Here is a 24,032-nt window from a genome sequence, read left to right as displayed (position 1 = left end):
CGCATTGTTGAGAGTGCATTATCTCATAAATTATAACTAATTTGGCAAAACCAATGCTAGATTTGGAATCAGCGCCCCAAAATGACTAAAATCACAGAAATATCTTTGCTAATGCCTAATATCGAATATCTAAGCATTCAGCGGAACCAAATATTCAGCAAAAGGGTCAAATATCGAATAGCAACCGAATATTCATTCCATCTCTAATTTTTTTCCATGAATAAAAAATTCTGCTGTATCAAAAATTTTTTTAGCAAAGGTAAAACTTTGCTAAAAAAATTCCAGCATAAAATTGAAAATTCTTTTATATAATGAAATTTCATTATAACAAAGTGATTTCTTCAGCTCCTTGAACTTTGTTATAATGGAATTCGACTGTATGGATATAGTTCAATCACAAAATGATACACTATCTCAACTATATAAAGGCAAACTCAATATCCCGGTAATGAATAGTCAAATTACATTGAGCATGCTAAGTAACAACTATTTAATCAATGACATTTCTCATTTTGATGATTCCACATTGCACCAATTAAATTCTTACCTTACTGATTAGATCGTTATACAATTTAATGGTTATATATTTTTAAAAATATTTTTCTCTATTGTAGGACTTAAAAAATCCAATGCACCAGGCGGCTATGGGGACTATAAAACTGGTACTGGTGCCTAAAATGTCCTATGCATAATTACTTTCTAGAGGGGGAAAAAATACATCTGGCTCCTAAAATATTCTGCCACCACCTAAATTTTTTTCTGAATTTGTTGAGAATTCTGTGCTTCAATAAATTAATAGAACGGAGAAAAATATTTTTTCACAATCCACCAAACTCATGGATTTTTTCTAGCATGGATGCTTTTGTGCTTGTTCACAGCAGATTTGTCCGCACTTTTAACCACAAACACCACACTGACATGTTTCTTTGACAGTGGCATCAGAGCCGGGGGTGCTCAAGCACCCATAGAATTTTGTACAACAGGTGTGAGCATTCCCCCTCCCCCCTCCCAGAACTGAATCACAAATCAATTTCCCTGCATAAAGCTCAATCTAAGCACCCAAGGGGTCTGAAACAGTTTGACACATATGTTGTCTGGAGTGTATTTAATTGAACAAAAATGAAAAACTTTTTGCTACAAATATCACACTAATGTGGTTTTATTCTTGTGTGCGTTCAATGTAGCATTCACGGAAAGTTTTTTTACCAAAAACACCACACGCATGTGATTTTTCTTCAGTGTAGACGTCCTGTGACGGCTCAATGCATACATATGGCGAAACCTTTTACCACAAACTTCACATTCAAATGGCTTCTCTCCAATATGGATCCTTTTGTGTTGAATTAAATCAGAGCTTTCCAGAAACTTTTCATCACAAACATCACACTTATATGGTTTCTCTCCAGTGTGGCCCCTTTTGTGCTTATCAAAAACAGAAATGTCTGAATACTTTTCACCACAAATATCACACTCGTATAGTTTTTCAGCAATGTGGCCCTTTTTGTGTTTATTGAAGGTAGTGTTTCCAGAATATTTTTTACCACAAATATCACTTTCATATAATTTCCCTCCAGTGTGGATTCTTTTGTGTCTACTCAAAGAAGAGTTCATTGAAAACTTTTTGCCACATACATCGCACTCATATGGTTTCTCTTTCGTGTGGCCCCTTTTGTGTTTATCAAAGACAGAAACGTGTGAATATTTTTTACCACAAATATCACACTCGTAAGGTTTTCCAAGGGGGTGGACCTTTCTATGTTCATTGAGGGCAGAAATGTCTGAATACTTTCTACCACAAATATCACATTTATTTGCATTTATTGCGTGAACTGTTTTGTGATTTTTGTAGTGAGTGATTTGCGAAAAACGTTTACCACAAATTTCACACTCGTATGGTTTTTCTTCAGTGTGGATCCATTTATGTGTCTTCAAAGAAGAGTTTAGCGAAAACCTTTTAAAGCAAACATCGCACTGATATGGTTTTTCTCCAGTGTGGACCCTTCTGTGTACTCCCAATTGAGAGTTGGTCAAAAAGTTTTTTTTGCAAACATTGCACTGATATGGTTTTTCTCCAGTGTGGACCCTCATATGTGTGCTCAAGACAGAGCCGAAATGAAAATTTCTACCACAAACTTCACATTCGAATGGTTTCTCACCAGTGTGTACTCTTTTGTGTTTATTCAAATGAGCATTTTTCAGAAACTTTTTACCACACACATCACATTCACATGGTTTCTCCCCAGCGTGGCCCCTTTTATGTTTATCAAAGGCAGAAATGTCAGAATACTTTTTACCACAAATATTGCATTTGTGTGGATTTTCTGCGTGAAGCATTTTGTGGTTTTTGTAGCGAAAGATTTGTGAAAAACATTTGCTACAAAATTCACACTTGTATGGTTTCTCTTCAGTGTGGATCCATTTGTGTGCCTTCAAAGAAGAGTTTACAGAAAACCTTTTGAAGCAAACATCGCATTCATATGGTTTTTCTCCAGTGTGGACCCTCCTATGGGTGGTCAAGCCAGAGATGCCAGCAAATGTTCGACCACAAACTTCACATTTGAATGGTTTCTCATTAGTGTGAAGTCTTTTGTGTTTATTAAAATCACAGTTTCTCAAAAACTTTTCACCACAAACATCACACTCGCATGGTTTCTCTCCTTTATGGAAACTTTTGTGTTTATCATGAGCAGAAATGTTTGAATACCTTTTACCACAAATATCACATTTGTATGGGTTTTCTGTGTGGGTTGTTTTATGATTATTGAAGTGAATGACGTGCGGAAAACGTTTGCCACAAAATTCACACTCATACGGTTTCTCTTCAGCGTGGGCCCACTTGTGTCTCCTCAAAGAAGTGTCTTGAGTAAATCTTTTAAAACAAATATCACACTCATATGGTTTTTCTCCAGTGTGGACCCTCCGATGTGTGCTCAAGGCATAGCTACTGCAAAAATTTTTACCACAAACTTCACATTCAAATAGTTTCTTTCTAGTCTGGTCTGTTTCGTGAATATTCAATTTATGTCTCTTCATAGAAGAATTTAGTGTAAATCTTTCAAAACAAACATTACACTCATATGGTTTTTCTCCAGTGTGGATCCTCTTATGTGTGCTCAAGGCATAGCTGCCAGAAAGTTTTTTACCACAAACTTCACACTTAAATACTTTCTTTCTAGTACTGGCCATTTTGTGCGTATTCAATTTAGATCTATTTTTGACACAAAAATCACATTCATATGTTGTTCCTCCAATGTGCACTCTTTTCTTTCTTTCTGTTTCGTTTCCATTTCCAGGGAATTGAGGAATTTCTATTTCATTGTGGTTAATTTAAGGAATCAATTTGATTTATTAAGGATCGAAGCATACAATCTTGCTGATTCAAATGTGGGTGATACGTTTCTGATGATTTCTGGAGATAGCAAACCTCAATCTTGTATATATTTCTACCATTGTGCATCAGATTAATCAATCTGTGAAATTATGCAGCAATTTAACATTCGTTGTTATTCATCTGAATTTTGTATCACCATAGTAAATATTGTGACATGACGACGGTAATCTGGAAGAAGATATTAGAATCTACTGTTTTCTTTTCAATTAGAAAAATAGTTGAATTCTGTTCTGGAAATTATCATGGTGTTATTACTGTATTCACTTTTACATGATTGGAGGACTTTTCCATTCTTTGTGTTTTCTTGAAGAAATTGATCCGTCGGATGAGGCTTTTCAAGTACCTGGTAATGGGAAATAATGACGTTAACATACTAACAAATTTTTTATGGAAGAACAAATGAATCGTTTAGTGATTGACTGACCCACAAACACAAAAAATTACTATTCCTGAGATACCATCTGACAAAACCAAGTTATTATTCAGAAAACTAAAATTATAACATATTCATAGGTGCCAACTTACAGACTTGAAAAATCTATAGTTTATCACATGATGACATATTTTGCATCAAAGAAAACGTCACAGAAATAAAAGGGAAAGCCTAGAGATTTTATTTTTTTTGGATTGCAACGGGTGACCATATATATGTTCCATTTTCACTGGATGCATTTTTTGTGGTCCCGATTTTTCAGCAACAATTGGCAACTTTGCTTGCTTTGGACATCATATTTGGCGACAATTACCGATTTCTCGTACTTGAAACCCTGATTTCTGATATTTTTCCTAAGAAAATGTGGTAAGCCTGGAATTGCAAGGACTGAAAAAATATTTTTTTAAGGATTTTCCATTCAAACGCAGCACAATTTGAGGACTTTTAGGGATTTTTCCTTGAAGATACAAAAAATTGGAATAATCTGATTTCCAACGAGAAGATTTTAATAAGGCTGAGAAATCAGAAAACTTCCAGGTAAATTGGAAGAATTGGCACCTATGCACATTATTTCTATAACAGCAATGCTGATCATTTATGCACAGTAAATACAGTACCCACATGTTTGTGTTGTTTCTTCTTCTACATTCTCGCAGATGAAGTAGGTGATAATCACTAACTTCAGGAAATGGAATATAGAGCATGATCAAGGGTGTTCATGACGAAATCGAATACAACACATTTATAAAGGTTTTTTCTTTCCTTCCTTTGAGCCTGCGTTAAAACTGTTAGCCAATCCTTATGAGACTGGTAGAACCCTTGACACCTCACTAACTGAATGAATGAATGCCAGGGTCTCTGCCACCGGACTTATCCCGTTGCCGAGATCTCTTCCAGCCCAGCTTCGTAGCAGAGTCTGGAACAAAGTGAGTCTGTACACCTAACAGTCTGAGTGGGTAGCTAGTGTTGTGTATGATATTTCAGTGCTGCCATCTATACTTCTAATTGTGAGTGAAGTGTAATGACTGAATATTTGTAACGTTGTAGGCCTGTTGCTCTCTGTGGCGAGACTTTTTAACGTGGAGATCGGCTCGTATTCACGCCTTGAAGTTGGGAACCACAGAAAACGAACTTCAGCCGACCACCACTGTGGGGTTCGAACCCGGATCCTCGCATCAGGAGTCCGTCACTATAACCACTCGACCACCACAGCGCCACACCTCACTAACAGGGAAGAGGGATCTATTTTTCTTCTGCAACTCAAGAATAAATATATCATGGGTAATATAATGCCCATGATGTTCAGTGGGTAGATGAAATAGGTCTATTGGCCACTGAACACCAGAGATGCCATTGACGCGTTATTGTGCGTCAAATACCCGGGATTAGAATCGAAATGCAAAAATTAGAATGGTGACAAAATATGTTTGCAGGTACTAATTTTTACAACAAGTCACATTAATTGAGCCTGAAGATTTAAAATTCTCTGTAATAAGCTTTTAAAGAATATTCTCTGGAAGGGTTGAAATAACTTCATTGTAAGAATTACTTTGAATTAGTATGGAGCCGTTCAAGAATTACGTCAGTAGATTTTTGGACATTTCTGACCCCCCTCCTAATGCATATTAGGATGACAGAATTAAGCGTGTGTGGGGGGGGGGGAGTAAACAAGCCTTTTTATGCGCTCCCCTCTCCCCGGACAATCAAAACAAAAAAAAATTTTAACTAAAATTTGAGAAGAAAATACTTCAATATGTTACTCCCTTTAAGCCACATATGTTAAAACCTTGGCTATGGACCAAATGTGCCCCTTAGGGTGATCTTATCCCCCCCACCAAACATAATTTTGTAAAAATGAACTAAGTGGCACATTTAGGCTACAGATCGCTCAAGTGACCCCCTGGCACAATTCTAGAACATTTAAGCAGCCCGTGGCACATTTTCAGATCAGTTGAGTAACCGGCAACACATTTACAGATCACTTGAGTGACCCACAGCACAGATCCACAATGCTTAAGTGGTCCATGGCACATTTAGAGATCCCTTATGTGACATGTGGCACAGTTTTATAGCACTTAAGTGGCTGCAGTGCCGTTATTCCAAGTAGTTACAAAGTTCAAGTTACAAGTTACTCAAAGTACTTGAGAATCACTCAAGTTACCCGTGGCACACTCCCAGATTACTTAAGTATAATCCACAGCATAATTACAGATCACTTGAGTGATAAGTGGCACAGTTCCAAAGCACTTAAGAGGCACACAACACATTTCTAGAACACTTGAGGGTCACAGACACATTTCCAGATTACTTGAAGGATCTACGGAACATTTTGAGATCACTAAAAAGGCTCTAAAGAAGACTTATCAATAGGGAAAATGTTGGTTCATGCGCCCGCAAACTAGGGAAAAGTTTTTGTTTTTTTTAGCACGCCGAGTAAGATGCCATTCAGAATATTTCATATTTTTATTAAGGGAAGTTGATGACATAAGCATCATTCAAACCCCACCCCCACCAATTGTCATCAAAAGTCAGCAAACCCAAAACCCTCTCCCCCATCGATGCTGACGTAATACTTGAATGACCCCTATCTAAAAAATATTTTTGGGAATAAATTTAAAAAAACTAGCAACTTGATTACACACTTGTACGAAAACTATATCTTGTTTGATTTTTTCACAAGCAAAAGTTACCATATTACGTTTAAATTGAACATTATTGCTCTGAAAGGAGACAGAACTGTTTAACAACCGAAGGTAAACACCATGGTTTTTACTGTACTGTCAAAACTGTCCGAAAATTCTGCTTCAAAAAACCATGTATGGGAAAAGTTAAAATTGAAGTAGATAATATCTGTAACAAAATTTAAAACTATAAAAACAGTTACATATGGCTAATATTACATTATCAAACAGATTTTATCGGCTTCAAACCAGCAACTTTACAAAAAGGGTTAACAAAACACCTACCAAAAAAACCAAATCACTCTTCCAGATGGTTTTGGATTTTCTGACCGATTTTAAAGTCAGACAATCGTTTTATCTACAGGAACAACAACTACGAATATGTATGACATAAGACTTTTGCCGGCAATGGAGGCTTTAGATTTAATGGCATGGAGGTTATTGTTGATGTTTTGCACGAAGTGACGTGAACGATACTCAATGTTTTGTATCTTTTTGTTATGCAGTAAAACCTGTCTTTAACGGAACCTATATTAAGTGGAAACCTGCATCTTCAACAGAATAAAATATTGGTCCCATGATTCCAATGTTAAAATACACATTAAAAAAACCTGGATTGAACAGAACCTGCCTAACGTAGAAACAGAAAGAAAAATTGTATGCTCTTAATGGAAAATTCCATACAAATACTATGAATGTTTCCGAAACCAATAGACCTAGGGAATGATACAAAATGCTGAAGTGCTCTAAAAAAATTTCTTTATGCAATCTCTCCTTGCCAATGTGAGTTCCGTATCATCCACTCCTACATTAGCAAAAACTTTCTGTACTTGATGCTGTGATTTTAATAAGCCATATGTAGTAAGGCAGTTGCTTACTGAAATTCCGTCCATACAAAATCTTTCGGAAAAGCAAGCTTTTCTACGGGAGAAATCAGTGCAAAGGTTGAATTTCCAAATGATATATGCAAGACTTACAAAATTATATGAAAGCTTGCTTGATGAATTGCTTTTCGTGATCGCAGTGCTGGGGATTACATAAACATAGAAGACAATGTACAAACTGAACCTGAAATGACAAATATAAACGCTTTCATTGGAAATCGTTGAGAAAGTCAAAATAAGAGTATGAAGATGAGATGAATGTCATTTTCAGAAGAAAAAAAACAGTGTAGGGTGAAGTGTTATACAGATGCTGTTAAAACCTTCAAAGAATTGAGGAAATTTTGCTTTTTATAGCATAGGCCTAATGGCTTGGGCATTTTTAGTATGATTTCTGAAACAAAACTGTTTATTGATAGTCAGGCAGCAAAAGGTATGAACTGCATACAGGAAATACTCGTTATTCAACACTGAAAAAAAATTTATTTACAGTAGTGTTAATTTTTTACTTCCTATTTGGTGATATGAATAGTAAATGTAAGTAATGTAGAAGTAAATACAATACATAGGCGTATGCAGAGTTTCTCGAGGGGGGGGGTTAAGTTTTTCCCTGCAAAATAACACTACTATCTCGGCTTGAGGGGGGCTAGAACCCCAACCCTCCCCCTTTTGCATACGCCAATGATACAGTGTATATGTATTTTTAATAAATAATGTATCACACACACACATCAAGTGATAAATATTTATCACAAAAAATTACAGCTTTGCCTGGTTTTAATTTATACAAAAAATTTACATGGTTTTAAGACAAATAAAATTTTAATTTGTCGACTGGTCATTGCGTTTTGGCTCTCCAATTGAAAGCCATCATCAGGGCCTTGTTGTCAGAAATCACATAAGTTAGTCGTTGAAGGGGTGATGTTTATGTTTGGTCGTCCAGAGAGTTAGCCTTTGTATTTGTTGAGGCCGAGTGGTCTTTGGATGCGAATTGGGGTGCCATCTGTTGCAAAGTGTTAAAAATTGTCTCGACTGAGGTTAATAAAGCCTGTCCAAGCTGACAAAATAGGTGGAGTGTTCTTTCCATCATTAAGTTCCTCCATCCAGAATGAACTCAATATCTTTTGTGGCATCGCTACCAATCATGGTTTTTCACCTTTTCTCATCAAGATCCTCAAAAAATGACCTTGACATGACTCAAAAAAGTTTTCCAAACCGTCGTTCTTCCAGTTTCATGATCTCATCTATTTTAAAGAAATTCAACTTCCATACAATATTCCAGCCAACAAATAAACTCACCTTTTCTCAACACAAAGATCCTATCTCACCCTCCAAAGAATCTAGTAGGCCTATCTACTTCATCCCATGCAAGAATTGCAAAAAAGGGTATATTGGCCAAACTAGGAGAAATCTTAATATTCGAGTTCTCGAACACGGAAAGCATGTTGAGATGGGACAGACAAATAGTTCGGCTATTGCCCAACACTGTTGGAAACTTGCACATAATTTTGATTTTGAGAAAACGTGTTTTCAAAAAAAGCAACACATAATTCTGAACTGAATTTTCTCAAGGGATACTTCATCAGAATTTGCCAGGATTTCCTAGTTAATAATGGAAGGAACATGCAATCTATTTCATCAGTTTGGACAGGCTTTATTAACCTCAGTCGAGACAGAATTTTTAACACTTTGCAACAGATAGCGGCCCAATTAGCCTCCAAAGTCCGCTCGGCCTCAGCAAATACAAAGGCGAACTCCCCGGATGACCAAACATAAACATCACCCCTTCAACGACTCAATTATGTAATTTCTGACCACGAGGTCCTGACGACGGCTCTCCATTGTAGAGCCGAAACGCATCGACCAATTAAAATGTTGTTTGTCTTAAAAGTGTGTCAATTTTTTGTATAGATAAGTATTTAATATAATTGATTATTACTGACTAATTAATAATTACTTCATGTATTTTTAAATTATTTACTTTATTTTCGTTTTATTTCAATTTTTTTGAGATTGTTACATAATTTTACACATTATGCCAATTGAAGCTCTATTAAGCAGAATTCAACAAAAAAAATCTTGGTCCCTTGTGATTCCGTTGAAGACAGGTGGACTATGCCACGAAGCTGGGCTGGAAGAGATCTCTCGTCAACGGGATAAGTCCAGTGGCAAAGTTCTGGCATTCATTCATTGAAGACAGGTTTTTGTGTTTCTCTGTTTTTTTCGTTAATTTTATGGAGATAACAGATTCCTAAATTGTCTCTGTTTTGGTATGACATGCACTCTCTGAAAGGAAAGTCTTTAGATGAAACGTTACTACAGCTTGATGTTGCAACCAAGAAAGTAGGATTTTGTTTACTTCTCCCCCCCCAACTTACAATCAAACATTTTTCTTGGTTACCCAATGCCAGAAGAAAGGCAATTTTTCTTGTTTTGCAACATTGATAAAAATAATAATCACATTGAAAACACGTGCTTTCGGGAAATAATAGATGTCTCTGCACTGACATTTAATAACGACTTTTCCTGCATAAATCTCATTTGTTCTGCGGGGGGGGGGGGGAACATGCACACACACACACTGACCAATATATGCTTCACGATGCTGTTTCTTTCTTTCTGAAGTTATAAAAATAATTCCGGAAACATGAATGTTAGGAGAAAACGTATGAGGACATATGCCTAGGGTGGCCAGATGTCCTGGGAAAATCCTGGTTTTTTTGGCTAATGAATGCACTGCCCCGAAAAGTACTTTCAGGATGAAAGTTTGTTGTGGTTTTTGATATTTTTTTTGAACGGGATGTGGCCATCCTCATAATAATAAAATAATCTCAATACATTCTTCTCCTCAGAATAGGCTGAAAATTCTCACAATTTTGGAGCAGCTACCTTGCTTTGTTGCACGATACTGAGTGCAGCTGTTGCACATCCCTGCAGTTTGCTCTACCCAAACTCTATCATGTATTGACAATATGGTGTGTTTGGATTTTTTTGCCTCAATTGGCATACAGTATAGCTCCAACAGAGGCATATGCAAGGGCATAGGCGGAAACAGACGTGAAAGTCTGGGGCGGACATGATGATTGCTGGGGGGGGGGGGGTGGCATGATGATGTCAATTCATATATACATTAGATCGGCAGGCTTCACCTTTAAAGTGGCTATTATTCGGAAATCATTGTTCATAGGTTTGTTGTAATTGGTTTTGGAGACCATACCTACAGAGGGACATAGACTTGGTTGAAGGGGTGCAGAGAAGAGCTACGCGTGTCCTTATTGGCACACAGGGCTTGAGTTATGAAGAAAGACTTCATTTTTTGAATATGTTTACATTGGATGAACGCAGGTGTCGAGGAGATATGATCGAAGTGTTCAAAATTTTCAATGGGATGGATAGGATGGACCATGAACTTTTAGTACACCGCCAATCGACTGCTTTTACAAGGGGACACCAGTATCGATTGGTGAGGGACAATGCAAGGTTATGGTGTCGCAGGGAATTTTTCTCCAATAGGGTTGTTAATAAATGGAATAGCTTACCCCCGGAGGTAGTAAATTGTAACACAATTGACACGTTTAAAAAGAAATACGATAAACATGTTGGGGTAAATCGAGAAGCTATCTATACTTAGAATAAGACAACCATAAGTATTCTTTATGGGCATTGTATGATATTTTATCATGTGTATATATTGTTTGTAATTTGTGTTAATTGCATTTTTAATTGGGTTGCTGTATTTTTGAAACATATGACAACCATATTTTTATGGGCATCTTTTTATCAGCCACCTCGTTGGGCATTTTGCCTGTTGTGGCGTTGTATTTGTATTTGTATTTGTAATGGGACGTCTCTATGAAATGCGTTTGGTTCCATAAAATGTGGCCGTTGTTCTGAGGGGGCCATTAGAGGAGGTTTTACTGCATTTATATTCAAGGGTGATGGGGGGTCATGAGCCATCATGACTAGGATGACCGTATTTCTTCAAAACAAATACAAGAGATTAGGATTTCAAATATGGGAAAATAAAGGACATCGCCAAAAATTGTACCAAAAGTAAGCAAAGTTGCCAAATACTGCTAAAATCACGGAAATGTCATCAGTGGTGGGAAATGAAGCATTACTGCAAATAAAGTAAATTCCACGAAATAAAACGTTCACCATATTTAATATGTGCAATCAATATTCTTATTCATATTTATAATGATAGAATATAATTTATAAATTCAACCTCTAATTTTAATAAAGAATAAAAATTCAAGTAGGATTTGTTTAAAAATGGAAAAAAACTGGACATTTTCTCAAAAAAGACGGGATGGCCACAAAAATGGTAAATACAAGGTGCATGGTCGCCGTAGTCATGACAAAATAAAAGCGAAATCACATCTATGGCGATAGCTATAGCAATTTTACTAGGTTCTCTATTTTATGCCTTATTTGCATGTTCATGTGCAGGTATGTTAGCAATTAGATGAAATGTTTTCTGCACTGCTGTATTGCCGAACTTTTTGTCACTTGACTTCCATCGCTTAGTGCTGCTGCTACTACTAAACCATACATGTACCTCATCCATATTCCTCTGCAGAACCTATAACGAATTGGTACATGTAGGAATGTGTGTACACATGTAGTGAAACCTTTGTTTCTGTGTAATGCTTGTTAAGTGTAGTGCTGCCATCTGCCACCAGTTTTTTCTAACTATGAGTGAAGTGTAATGTATGAATAATTGTATCATTGTAGGCCTGTTGCTCTCTGTGGCGAGACATTTCAACAGGGAGATCGGCTCACATTTGCAAGTCAAAGTTGGGAACTACAGGAAACCAACTTCAGCTGACCACCACTGTGGTGACGGTGACAGTGCTGCTGCATATTCTGCTCACAGTCGTGCCTAAGCACACATTTCCCCAACTGCTGCAGCTGTGGTGATCGAGTGGTCATAGTGACGGACTCACATCGCGGGACAGGTTCGAGCCCCACCGTCACCACAGCGGTTGTCGGCTAAAGTTGGTTTTCTGTGGTTTCCAACTTCAAGGCGCAAATGCGAGCCGATCTCCCCGTTAAAAAGTCTCGCCACAGAGAGCAACAGTCCTACAAACCTTGTTGCTGGCTTGGGCATTTTGCCTGTTGTGGCCTTGTATTTGTATAAACAGTACAAATATTCAGTCATTACACTTCACTTCTGAAATATAGATGGCAGCACCGAAAAACCATACACAACACTAGATACACACTGCTAGGTACACATACTTACACTTCTGGCATAACTTTCTGGGTAGTAAATTGCCCATGGTGATAGACCTGAGTTGTGCTCTGCTTGAAAAAAAAAGTGTTGAACTGCTTCTGCTGGGATGAAGCTTCACAATAATTTCAAACCCTGCAGAATTTATTTGTCTGGTGAATTTCATTTTATACACACACACACACATTTTCCTGAAAATCGGATAGTACCAGCGTACCATCTGTTCAGTTCCATGTGTTTTTTAATGGTTAACTAAACTCTGTTTCCACCCATCCAGTTTGGTCAAATCGGACATACAGTAAGGTTTTTTATAAAACTTGACAACTGTTTCCTCCCCCCTACATAATTGCTTGCAAAATGTACAATCATTCTGTTTCTTCTTCCCCTCCCCTCAATCTAAAATCCTGCACGATATTTGTTCAGCCACTGCATAGCTGCCAATTTTGGAGAACGAGAATGAGGGAGATTTTCACCCGGATACAAAATCTGTTCAAAATTAAATGTAAAAGGGATTTTTGAAAAACAATGTATGGATTTTTCACTGATGAAAGTAAAATTGTAGGGATTTTTCCAGAGCCACAACTGGGATGGGGCCAGTCTGGTGCCCCGGGCGCTGGATCAGAGCTAGGGTGGGGTGGGGGCACACAAGTTCACTTCACAAGTGGGGAGCCAAAATGTGTGCTTGCCCCAGCTGAACAAGTAGATGCTGCCCTGGTTTTTCCATTAATGAAAGTAAAGCTCTAGGGATTTCCATTAATAAAAGTAAAATTGTATAGGGATTTTTCCACTTCGCAAAAATGTGACATTGTGCAAGCCATTTCTGATTAGTGCCAAGTCACCAATCATCGCCAGCCAGTAGGTAAAATTACCTGTCCTATTCTCAAATGAAATTGTGCCAACAAGAATAATGCCCATAATGGGACGTGTGATCAAAGTAGTTACAACTCATCTCACCAATATCAGATGTCAAAAACGCTGAATTTATGCTGGTTGATAGGCAAATTTTGCCTCTCCACCCCCCCCCCCCCATCCCTGCGAATAAAATATTATTGCGATTTGACGCATCTGCAGCAATTCATGTTAAGCTTGTGGTGACATTTTCGTCATTAAAAACACAAAAGAAACTATATCTTTTTTCAGGGTTGACTGTTTTGGAATTGTTACACAATCATGGTCAAAATTTGGGAGATACGAGAATTTTTTGGAGTCTGGGAGATGGAGTAGAAATTTAAGAGCCTCCCGGATTTTGCGGTAGAGTTCTGAGCTATGCCATTGTGAGGCTTCAGAATAGAACTGCTAAATATATATTTCCAACTACCTGTTTTTTTAATGTACAGTGCATTCCATATACCCCTTGAGAAAGTCCCTTAGAAATAGAAATTTATATCTAGTCAACTGAAGGAAACTGCTTTCTTCTGCCATACATTTGCCGCAGCACCTCCACACACACACATGGATCACGGTGAACACTACGGACTGAATATGACATCAAGTCCAAGGATGATGTAACTCTCCGCTATCCATACAAAGGTTTTTAACAACTGGCTGATGCAAAGATATATTTTGGAAAGAGAGAAAATTCAACTACCCCTGAAAGTGATCTAACCCATGTCCTTTTACATTCTAGGTGAACGCCCTAGACCAGAGGCGGGACATAAATTCCTCACAGGAGCAGTTAAATTTTCTTTCTTTCTAAAATATATCTTTGCATCAGCCAGCTGTTAAAAACCTTTGTATGACATTAAGTACAGAAATTTTTGTCAACAAGGGAAGGGGGAAAAAGAACATCTAGCCTCCAACATAGTCTTGCAGCTTGATGATAACTTATAGGGAAAAAAAATAATCTGGGTTAAACCTGAGCTTCAGAATGCGCAAAAAAACTCTTGATGTGAGAGGGGGAAATGCTGGGGATACGTACACAGAGCAGAACATTTATTTGATGTGCAGCAGAAGAAGTGATGTCACTTCTATGTGTCTAATGTGAAAGTGCACGAACATAGTGACAAGTGGATATTTAAGAATTGATAAATTAAATTAGGATTCCACAAGGTCTGAGGCCTGGAACGATTTGTGTCTTTTTTTTCTAATGATATAAATCACTACAGAGGGCCTTGCCATGGGTTGTGGGGGGGGGGACCATGGTGCAAGCTATCATGTGTGACACAATTGGTTTATTTTCAATTACTTTCATTGGAGAGTGAAAATGTAACAGTACGAGCCTGCAGCGGGTGGAGAGGGACCACCCCAGTCAAATAAGTGCTAACTAATTGATATTTATACTTTTAATAACAAATAATTCCACCTGAGAAATCAAATCTGTGTGTCTTGGATCGACTGGAAGACATCAGATGTGGTGTTGCACCGTCACAGGCATACTTATGCCTGCTGCTTCTGACATCTGGCAGCTCTGGAATAATAGATTATATGCAAATGAAGAAAGATCGGTGCTGATTGGCCGCCCGACAGCAGCCAACCTTACATAAGGGAACAGCGAGATCACCTCCTCGCATTACATTTCAGCTTTATTTGATCATCATTTCATCCCCATATCTTGCTTCATTGGTAATACTTTACCTGGGGGTTCTGGTCCTGCCTCATCGATGTTTCTGAATTCAACTCTGGCCATTTGATCATCTTCTAAGGTTGTCACATCAAAGGAGCAAGACTGATGGTGAAATTCAAACTTCATCGAAATTTCTAAGATTTCAACAAGTTTAAATAATGTTAAATTCAGTAATAAAAGTTAATTGTAGTGAGTTCTAATTCTTGACTATTGTTGGGTGTGCTTGCGATGCAAATTTTTTTTATCCCGGTTGTGAGTCGTCACTAAGAGTCATGATGCGCTTACTGGTGGATCAGTAAGTGAAGCACACACACAGTGAACCGTCACGACAAAATAAAAGTGAAATCGCATTATGCTAATTATAATATATAGATGTGAAAATTATTCGTTTTATTTGTTTTCAAGAGGTACAGGAAGCCAGTGTGCATAAACTGAGCCCGGGACCTAATCAAATCTGCCGTATGAGAAAAGTATTGGCCAGAAGATTCACCAACCCATTACATTTGGGCTTTCAATTCTTATTCTGGCAATCCTAAAGCAACCAAATTTCTTGGTGCCATTGCAGTTTGAAACCATGCTAGTGGTCATACTGACGGACTCACATTGCCAGGACCTAAGTTCAACCCCACAACCGTCCGTCGCCATAGCAGTGGTCAGCTGAAGTTAATTTTCTGTGGTTTCCAACTTTGAGGCACTAATGCAGGCTGATCTCCCCCTTAAAAAGTCTCACCACACAGAGCAACAGGCCTACGACAATAAAATCATCAATCATTATACTACACTCATGGTTAGGAAAGGTGATGGCAGATGGTTGCGCTACACATAACAAGCATTACATAGAAGCAAACTTGACGTTAGGTTCACAACATGGACGTGCACATTCAAACATGTACCAATTTGTTAGAAGTTCCGCAGAGGAATATTGACGAGATGCATATCTGGTTTAGGAGTTTGAAACCATGCTAGTATAGAGGCACATTTTGAGCAAGAAACTATAATTTCTCCAATGATGACGAACACGATAACAAGAAATGAAAATGACACTAAAACAGATAAGGATAGCACATTAGCTTCAAAAACATTATTGGTGAGAATGAAAAGTTTTGAAGAAGCCACAGCACTATGACAATCAGTTGCAGACAAAAAAATAATAATCATAGCCAAAATTGGAGCAGCCCCACTTACAGAATGGCCAGATTCACAACATTTACGGTATGCCGGTGCTTGGCGAACATTTCTTTTCATTATAATAAAAAAATTGGATTCGGCGCCATTTGCTAGGGTTACCAGCAGAACGATAGGAACACCCAATAACGTTTACGAATTTGCCAGAGAGGATGTGGTGATGCTAGTGCTGGTGGATGTGTCTGGTTGTTATTTCGGAAACATACAGTCATGACTCCTTTCTTTCTTTAGTTATTTAATAGAAGAGAGAGAGACTTTTAGGACATGTTCGGTCGACAGTTGGAGCCAGACTGAACTCCAATACAAGAACACACTAGATAATGCCTAGCTAGTAAGTGGCATAAAAAATATAATAAAAATATAAAAATTGTACAAGACAAGTAGCGCCACAGTACTCCCCCACGAGTCTGAAGGACGGCATATGGCACAATGTACAAAATATGATAATATAGTTACGACGATAATGACAGTATAGTTACGACGATATGACAGTATAGTTGCGACGATTTGACAATATAGTTACGGCAACTAATATGGCATTGACATGTGCAAAAAAAAATTTTGTTCGAAAAATTCAAAAAATACGCAATACGAAAATACCTTATGCACAAATTAATAGTCGAGGAAAAAAAAAAAAATTACAAATGATCAAAAATTAGTAAATGTATGTATATGCAAAAACGATTACTAGAATAGATAATAGACATATATAATATACATATAAGAACATTGAAAAATGAAAATTTTTTGCAAAACATAATACCAATTTTCAAAAAATGTTGCAAAAAACAAAAATAATGTTATTCATTTGAAAAAATATGCAAATAAGAATAATATCAAGGAATTCTTATACGAACCGTACGCCCTGATCGGGTTACATAAGGCTGTTTCGGTTCAGTGAACGGTGATTGCTCATTAAAAGTGCAATCAAGCAAAAATGCTGGTTTCAATCTGTCTATTGAGATTTTCGTTAGTTTGCCTTTCATGTTCACTGTATATACTTTTGGAGATCGTTCAATCACTTCACATGGCCCCAAATATGGTTGTTGAAGGGGCTTTCGTACGGTGTCCAGCCGCACGAACACATGGGAAGAAACAGCAAGTTCTTTATGAACGAAAACGTTGTGAGTCCCATGCCTTGACGTTTGAATCGGACGTAAAGTGTTTATGTGATCTCGTAGAGCACGTAGAAATTCCGGCTGTGTTGGCTGAGGGTCGGAACTGCGGAAGAATTCACCAGGTAGGCGCAATGGTGATCCGTAAACCATCTCAGCAGCAGAAGTGTTGATGTCCGGTTTGATGCTGGCTCGGATGGACAGAAGTATAGTAGGTAACACTTCAGTCCAACGTTCCGTGGCATGGCAGCGTATGGCGCCTTTGAGCTGCCCGTGGAATCTTTCAACGATGCCATTGGAGGACGGATGATACGCTGTCGTGCGTGTTTTCTGAGTTCCAAGAAAACGAACGAATGCGCGAAACAAATCACTTTCGAATTGTCTCCCTTGATCGGTGGTAACCGATTCCGGAACTCCGAATCTGCTGATCCAGCCAGAGTAGAATGTCTCTGCGACAGTTTCTGCTTTTTGGTTTTCCATCGGGAAAGCCTCTACCCACCTGGTGTATCGATCCACACAGGTAAGGCAGTAGGTAAAACCCCGAGAAGGAGGAAGAGGACCAACAATGTCGATGTTAATGTGTGAGAATCTGCATTGGGGCAAAGGGTATGCACCGATGGAAGATCGAGTGTGGCGATGCACTTTTGAGCGTTGGCACTCGATGCACGCCCTGGTCCATCGTGTGACATCCTTGCGTATTGAACTCCACACAAATCGTTGACGAATAAGGTCCACAGTTGATTTAACGCCTGGATGGGCGAGGTTATGAAGGACCGTAAACACGTGATATCGGTGTTTTTCTGGTACGTAGGGACGGATAATTCCAGTGGATAAATCACAAAAAAGTTCTGTACCCTGAGGACCGAATTTGATAGGTTTTATATCGAGCACCCCACCTGGTTGTCGGAGGGCTGTTAACTCAGCGTCTGTACTCTGTGAAGTAGCAATAGCTGCGTAATCAATCGAGTCAGGTAAATTAATTTCGGATAATCTGGAAAAAGCATCCGCTACAACATTTCGCTCACCCTGAATGTAACGAATGTCCGTAGAAAATTGTGATATATACTCTAAATGACGTCGTTGTCTGGGAGAGCTGTTATCATTAACTTTGTGAAAAACATAAGTTAGAGGCCTATGATCACTGTAGATCGTAAATGGTCTGCCTTCTAACATGTGTCTGAAATGTTTAATAGAACTATAAACCGCAAGCAACTCGCGATCATAAGTACTATAGTTCTTTTCAGTTGTCGTTAACTTTCGAGAAAAAAATGAGAGTGGTTCGACGACACCATCGGAAGTTTGTTGTAAAACAGCTCCGAGAGCGAAATCTGATGCGTCGACTGTCAACGAAAGATGAGCATCATGTTTAGGATGAGCCAAAAGCGTGGCATTGGTAATAGCATGTTTACACGTTTCGAAAGCAGCAATAGTTTCCCCCGACCAGGCGATGAGAGATTTATCTTTTTTCTTCTTTCCTTTGCACAAATCGTGTAAGGGAGCCTGGTCAGATGCTGCGTTTTTTAAGAAACGGTGGTAAAAGTTGAGAATTGCTAGAAATCTTCGAAGTTCATCAACCGTTTTTGGTTGTGGATAATTACGAAGAATGTCGACTTTTTCTGGCAAAGGAGAAATGCCGTTGCTGTTAACCAAAAATCCTAAGAACTCTATCTCAGATTTCCCAAATATGCATTTATCAGGATTAAGAATTATACCAAAACTGTTTAAACGTTCAGAAACCAATTCTAGATCTTTAAGATGTTCTTCTTCTGTTGCTGATGCAACTAGTACGTCATCTAAATATGCATAACAGTTCAAGTCTCTTAAGACAATATCTATGAACCGTTGAAATGATTGTGCCGCATTAGACAATCCAAAACACATATATAAGTACTCAAAGTCCGAATGGGGTAATAATGGCAGTTTTTTCAACAGACTCGGGATCTAAAGGTATCTGATGATAAGCCTTAACCAAGTCTAATTTAGAAAAAATGTTTTTTCCCTGCAGACCGTAACTGAAATCATGAACATGTGGTATATGATATCTGTCTGGACACGTTATAGAATTAAGTTTTCTGTAATCCCCACATAAACGGTATTCTCCATTACGTTTAGGAACAATGTGTATCGGGCTTGCCCATGGACTTTTTGAAGGTCTCAGTATGCCCTGATCCATTAGCGTTTGAACTTCACGCTTTGCAATAGCAAGTTTCTCTGGAGAAAGTCTGCGGGCTTTGGTAAAGACAGGAGAACCTTTAGTGGTAATGCAATGTGTAACGCAGTGTTTTTTAGAAGTAGCCCCAAGCATAGAAGGATTCGTTAGATTAGGAAATTTAGATAAAATTTTCAAGTAGGGCGAATCTCCACTAATGGTCTTTAAGCCTAATGTAGGGCAACTGGCATTGCTACATTTGATTGAAAGTGAAGTCAAACTGTCAATCAAACGAGACTTTTTTACGTCAACTAATAGACCATAATGTTCTAAGAAATCAGCACCTAATATCGGGCGATTAACATCAGCTATAACGAAGGACCATCTAAATAGTCTGCGTAACCCTAAATCCACTGATAAAGATTTGCAACCATACGTAGAAATTTTAGTATCATTAGCTGCGTATAGCGAAAAGTTTGTATCTGCTGTTTTATGTACCTGTGTATCTCGTGGGAAAACCGAAATGCTAGCGCCTGTGTCCACTAAAAAACCAGTACCGGATTTTCGATCATGAACAAAAAGGCGAACTAAACGCCGGCCATCACCTGCTGTCGCCAAAACAGATGGGCCAGTTAGTTTTCCGACCAATCACAGGGTTTAATGCATTTTGATGCTTTTCGACCGAATTTGAAATGGTACCAACAATAAGGTTTACGTTTGGGTGTACCATCACCACTAGACCTCTCTCTAGACCGAGAATTTGAACGAACTCTTCCCTTTTTGCTAAAATTTTTCTCTCTATAGCGGGATAAGCGGTCAACAGCAACGGTCAAAGTCGAAATTTGACTTTGAAGTGATTGCAAGCTGATGGTTTCATTACGGCTGACCTCAGAAATAGTCGGTGTGTGCCCAGTGACTTCGGTAATTTTATCTGCCATTTCTGCTAAATCCGGCAATGTATCCTTACTAACAGAAAGTATCTGCTGTGTATGGATAGGCAAACGTTGTAACCAAAGGGTTTTAAGCACTTCATCTGAAATTTTCTTGCCAGCTAATGTATGCATCTCATGCAACAACTGAGAAGGTCGCTTATCCCCAAGAGTGAGCTCTTGGAGTAGAACTCGTAAGCGGGAAGTTTCCGACAGTGAAAACTGTTGACAAATGCGTGTTTTTAACTGGTTGTAAGAATCGTCTGTAACAGGAGCTCTGATCAAATCGCTAACATATGATAATACTTCAACATCGAGAGCTGTCACAACACAGTGAAATTGCGTTTTAGGATCAGTAATTCCGGCAATTTTAAAGTTCGATTCAATCTGAAGAAACCAAAGATCGACATCGGATTTCCAAATCGAAGGCGCGCGAAAAGAAACACGCGAAAGTTCTAATTCAGAAGACATACCTGTTTCTTCGGTAGCGTTCGGCATATCCAAAAAAAGTTCAGCACAATCCAGGAAGAGAACTGAGGAGATGCCCCCTCAATCAGTCAGCAAACGCACCACACACAGGGAAAAAAAATGCAGCAAGTAACATATTACGAAGCGAGAAAGAGTACTTGTTTTCGTCTGCTTTCGAGTTCGTGGCTGTCAAACATCTGCTTTACGCGGGTCACCAGTACTATGGTGATGCTAGTGCTGGTGGATGTGTCTGGTTGTTATTTCGGAAACATACAGTCATGACTCCTTTCTTTTTTTAGTTATTTAATAGAAGAGAGAGAGACTTTTAGGACATGTTCGGTCGACAGTTGGAGCCAGACTGAACTCCAATACAAGAACACACTAGATAATGCCTAGCTAGTAAGTGGCATAAAAAATATAATAAAAATATAAAAATTGTACAAGACAAGTAGCGCCACAAGGATGAGGTTGGCGACAAAATCACAGTCTTGGAGAAGTCGAAAACTAGGTGACAAAAAAGTATATCGGGAATTAAAGCCAGGTTTTCCTAGGAGTAGAATTTTTGAGCCGTGTGCAGCGTGAAAATGCTGATTGGTTAAAAGCGTGAAATTCAGGTTTTTCTGACCAATCAGAGTCATCACACTGCACAAGCTGTAGTAACCTGCTCCTAGGAAAACCCTGGCTTAAAGCCGGGTTTTCCTAGGAATAGGTTTGTTGCACAGCGTGAACCGAATTAGACTATTTCGCGCCGACAGAAACGTGTTACATAATCACGCTACGCGTTTGTGTTTTCCTAGCGAGGCGAATCAGATCAGGGCGTCTATATGAAGTATATGCTTTGGCATCAGCTACTCTGTCGTCTGCATGCTTCGGTTTGAAGGGAAGGAAAAGAAAACACACAAGAGTGAAGAGAATATCGGCAAAACCGCGACGCACGACGCATTTGACTCCTACGGAAGCAGTCGGCCAATCACGGCCGACGTAAAGCGCTGTCGTGAGGTGTATTGCGCTCTGTAGGAAGACAGTCATGCTGCTTTTCTTACTGGTGAGTGGACGGCGTATCGCACTGGGCGAATCACGTTGCGCGCGGCACAGGAAACCTGCTCCTAGGAAAACCCGGCTTAACTGGTCTGGTACGCTTGGTAACCATATTTTGGAAGGGAAATTCACAAATCGCTCCTAATTGATTTAAAAATTACAATAAAAGGCTTACATTAAAATTAATGAAATTGGCAACTTTTCAACCGGCGAACAATTCGATGGATAATAAATTAAAATTAAATACACCGATATGAGAAAAAAGCTGAAGTTAAAATAAACAAACAAACTGTACAAACAAACATCAGCATCTTCAATTATACAGGGCTTTATGCCTGAGGGCCATGCCCTGTTTGAGATCAGCGTCTTGGTCTTATTATTCAGGGCTCTATGGCTAATCCCAATCAGCGTCAAACAAAGCTTTTTTTTTTTTTCAAACCGAGCACAACTCAGGTCTATCACCATAGGCAATTTACTACCTAGTGAGTTGTACCGGAATTGTAAGTGTGTGTGTACCTAACAGTCTGAGTGTTGTGTATGATTTTTCAGTACCGCCATGTATATCTCAGAAGTGAAGTGAGTGATGTGTAGTGACTGAATATTTGTAGGCCTGTTGCTCTCTGTGTCGAGACTTTTTAACGGGGAGATCGGCTCGCATTTGAACGTCGAGGTTGGGAACAACAGAAAACCAACTTCAGCCGACCACCACCACGTCAAACAAAGCTGCATTGAGTTTAGTTTACGTTTTTTGTTTTTTTTCTCAATCTCTTCAGAGTCAGAGCCCCTACAAAGTGGGAGCTGGCAGGACTCTGGCCCTGAAGGCCGTGACAGTTATCATTTTTTGCTTTTTCACGCTATAAATTAACTACAGAAAGGACCCCTCTCCAGGATGTGGGGCCATGATCAGAGTAACCATACAACCAGTCAAGCCTTTACATATTAACTGGCAAGAGTTTTGCCCCACTAGCCTTTCTATTTGCCCCACCAGTGAAGATAAAAAATGTCCACTGGTGGGGCAACGCCCTTTTCTTTTGTTTTCCTGAAGCAGCTTCAACTTCAAACCCTACCAATACGAAGGGAGTCAAAGAAAAACTAACACGAAAAAATTTCGCCATTTGCCAGTCCGATTTTTTATGACTGATCATTTTTTTCGAGAAGGAGAAGGAAAGTTCAACTGAAAAGATGTTTCCAGGGACCGACTTCTATGGAACAGGTCTTTTGCTCTCATAGAAAGTCAGACAAAGAACAGATGGAGGATAGCGGAGGAGAAGGATATGACCATTTATTTATTTATTATTCTTATTTTTTGATGTTCATTAAAGTGAAAACGATTTAGTTATATAACAACGAGTGAGAATGATCTAAAGTTGCAGGGTTGTCATTAGATGCCGGGTTGAACCATTCTATTTTAGAGAAATATATGTAGATAAACATCAGTGTAGAGTAGCACAAAACTTTCAAATTCGAACATTGATGGGTGGTCTCCAGATCCGAAGAGAGGGGGAATGAAGAAAAAAAAAAAAGAAATACAGCGGAGAGAGAGAGAACCGCAAACAAATCCGATCTTCTACCTAAAGCCGGGTTTTCCTAGGAATAGGTTTTTTGCTCAGCGTGAACCGAATTCGACGATTTCGTTCTGGCAGAAACATGTTACATAATCACGCTACCGGCATCGTCTACTCTGTCGTCTGCATGCTCTGGTTTGAAGGGAAGGGAAAGAAAACACACTACAGTGGATAGAGCATTGGTAAAACACGCGGCACATGACGCATTTGACTCCTACAGAAGCAGTCGGCCAATCACGCCCGACCTAAAGCGCTGTCGTGAGGTGTATTGCGCTCTGTAGGAAGACAGTCTTGCTGCTTTTCTTATTGGTGAGTGGATGGCGTGTCGCACTGGGCGAATCACGTTGCGCGCGGCACAGGAGACCTGCTCCTAGGAAAACCCGGCTTTAGCCTAAAAC

At 38.9% G+C, this 24,032-nt stretch overlaps 1 protein-coding gene across 2 annotated transcripts; it reads right to left on the bottom strand.

Moving 5' to 3' along the window:
• Window positions 1-466: 466 nt before the first annotated feature.
• Window positions 467-22,352, bottom strand: LOC149068337 (uncharacterized). Of its 2 annotated transcripts, none has more exons than XM_089251840.1 (2): window positions 22,245-22,352; window positions 467-3,734 (listed from the first exon to the last, which is right to left on the bottom strand). In XM_089251840.1, the coding sequence occupies exon 2, from the start codon at window positions 3,184-3,186 to the stop codon at window positions 1,144-1,146; it is 2,043 nt and encodes a 680-aa protein (XP_089107966.1). In that variant the 5' UTR covers window positions 3,187-3,734; window positions 22,245-22,352; the 3' UTR covers window positions 467-1,143. The 2 variants fall into 2 exon arrangements, with proteins under 2 accessions (XP_089107966.1, XP_089107967.1); XM_089251841.1 differs by lacking the exon at window positions 22,245-22,352 and adding an exon at window positions 6,791-7,365.
• Between the last annotated feature and the right edge of the window lie 1,680 nt (window positions 22,353-24,032).

Source organism: Pholcus phalangioides, unplaced genomic scaffold, assembly GCF_987345545.1.
Source record: "Pholcus phalangioides strain wild (caught in Gottingen) unplaced genomic scaffold, Ppha-v1.0 ptg000027l_1, whole genome shotgun sequence".
NCBI classification, from domain to species: domain Eukaryota; kingdom Metazoa; phylum Arthropoda; class Arachnida; order Araneae; family Pholcidae; genus Pholcus; species Pholcus phalangioides.
This window is presented reverse-complemented; position numbering and strand designations above follow the sequence as displayed.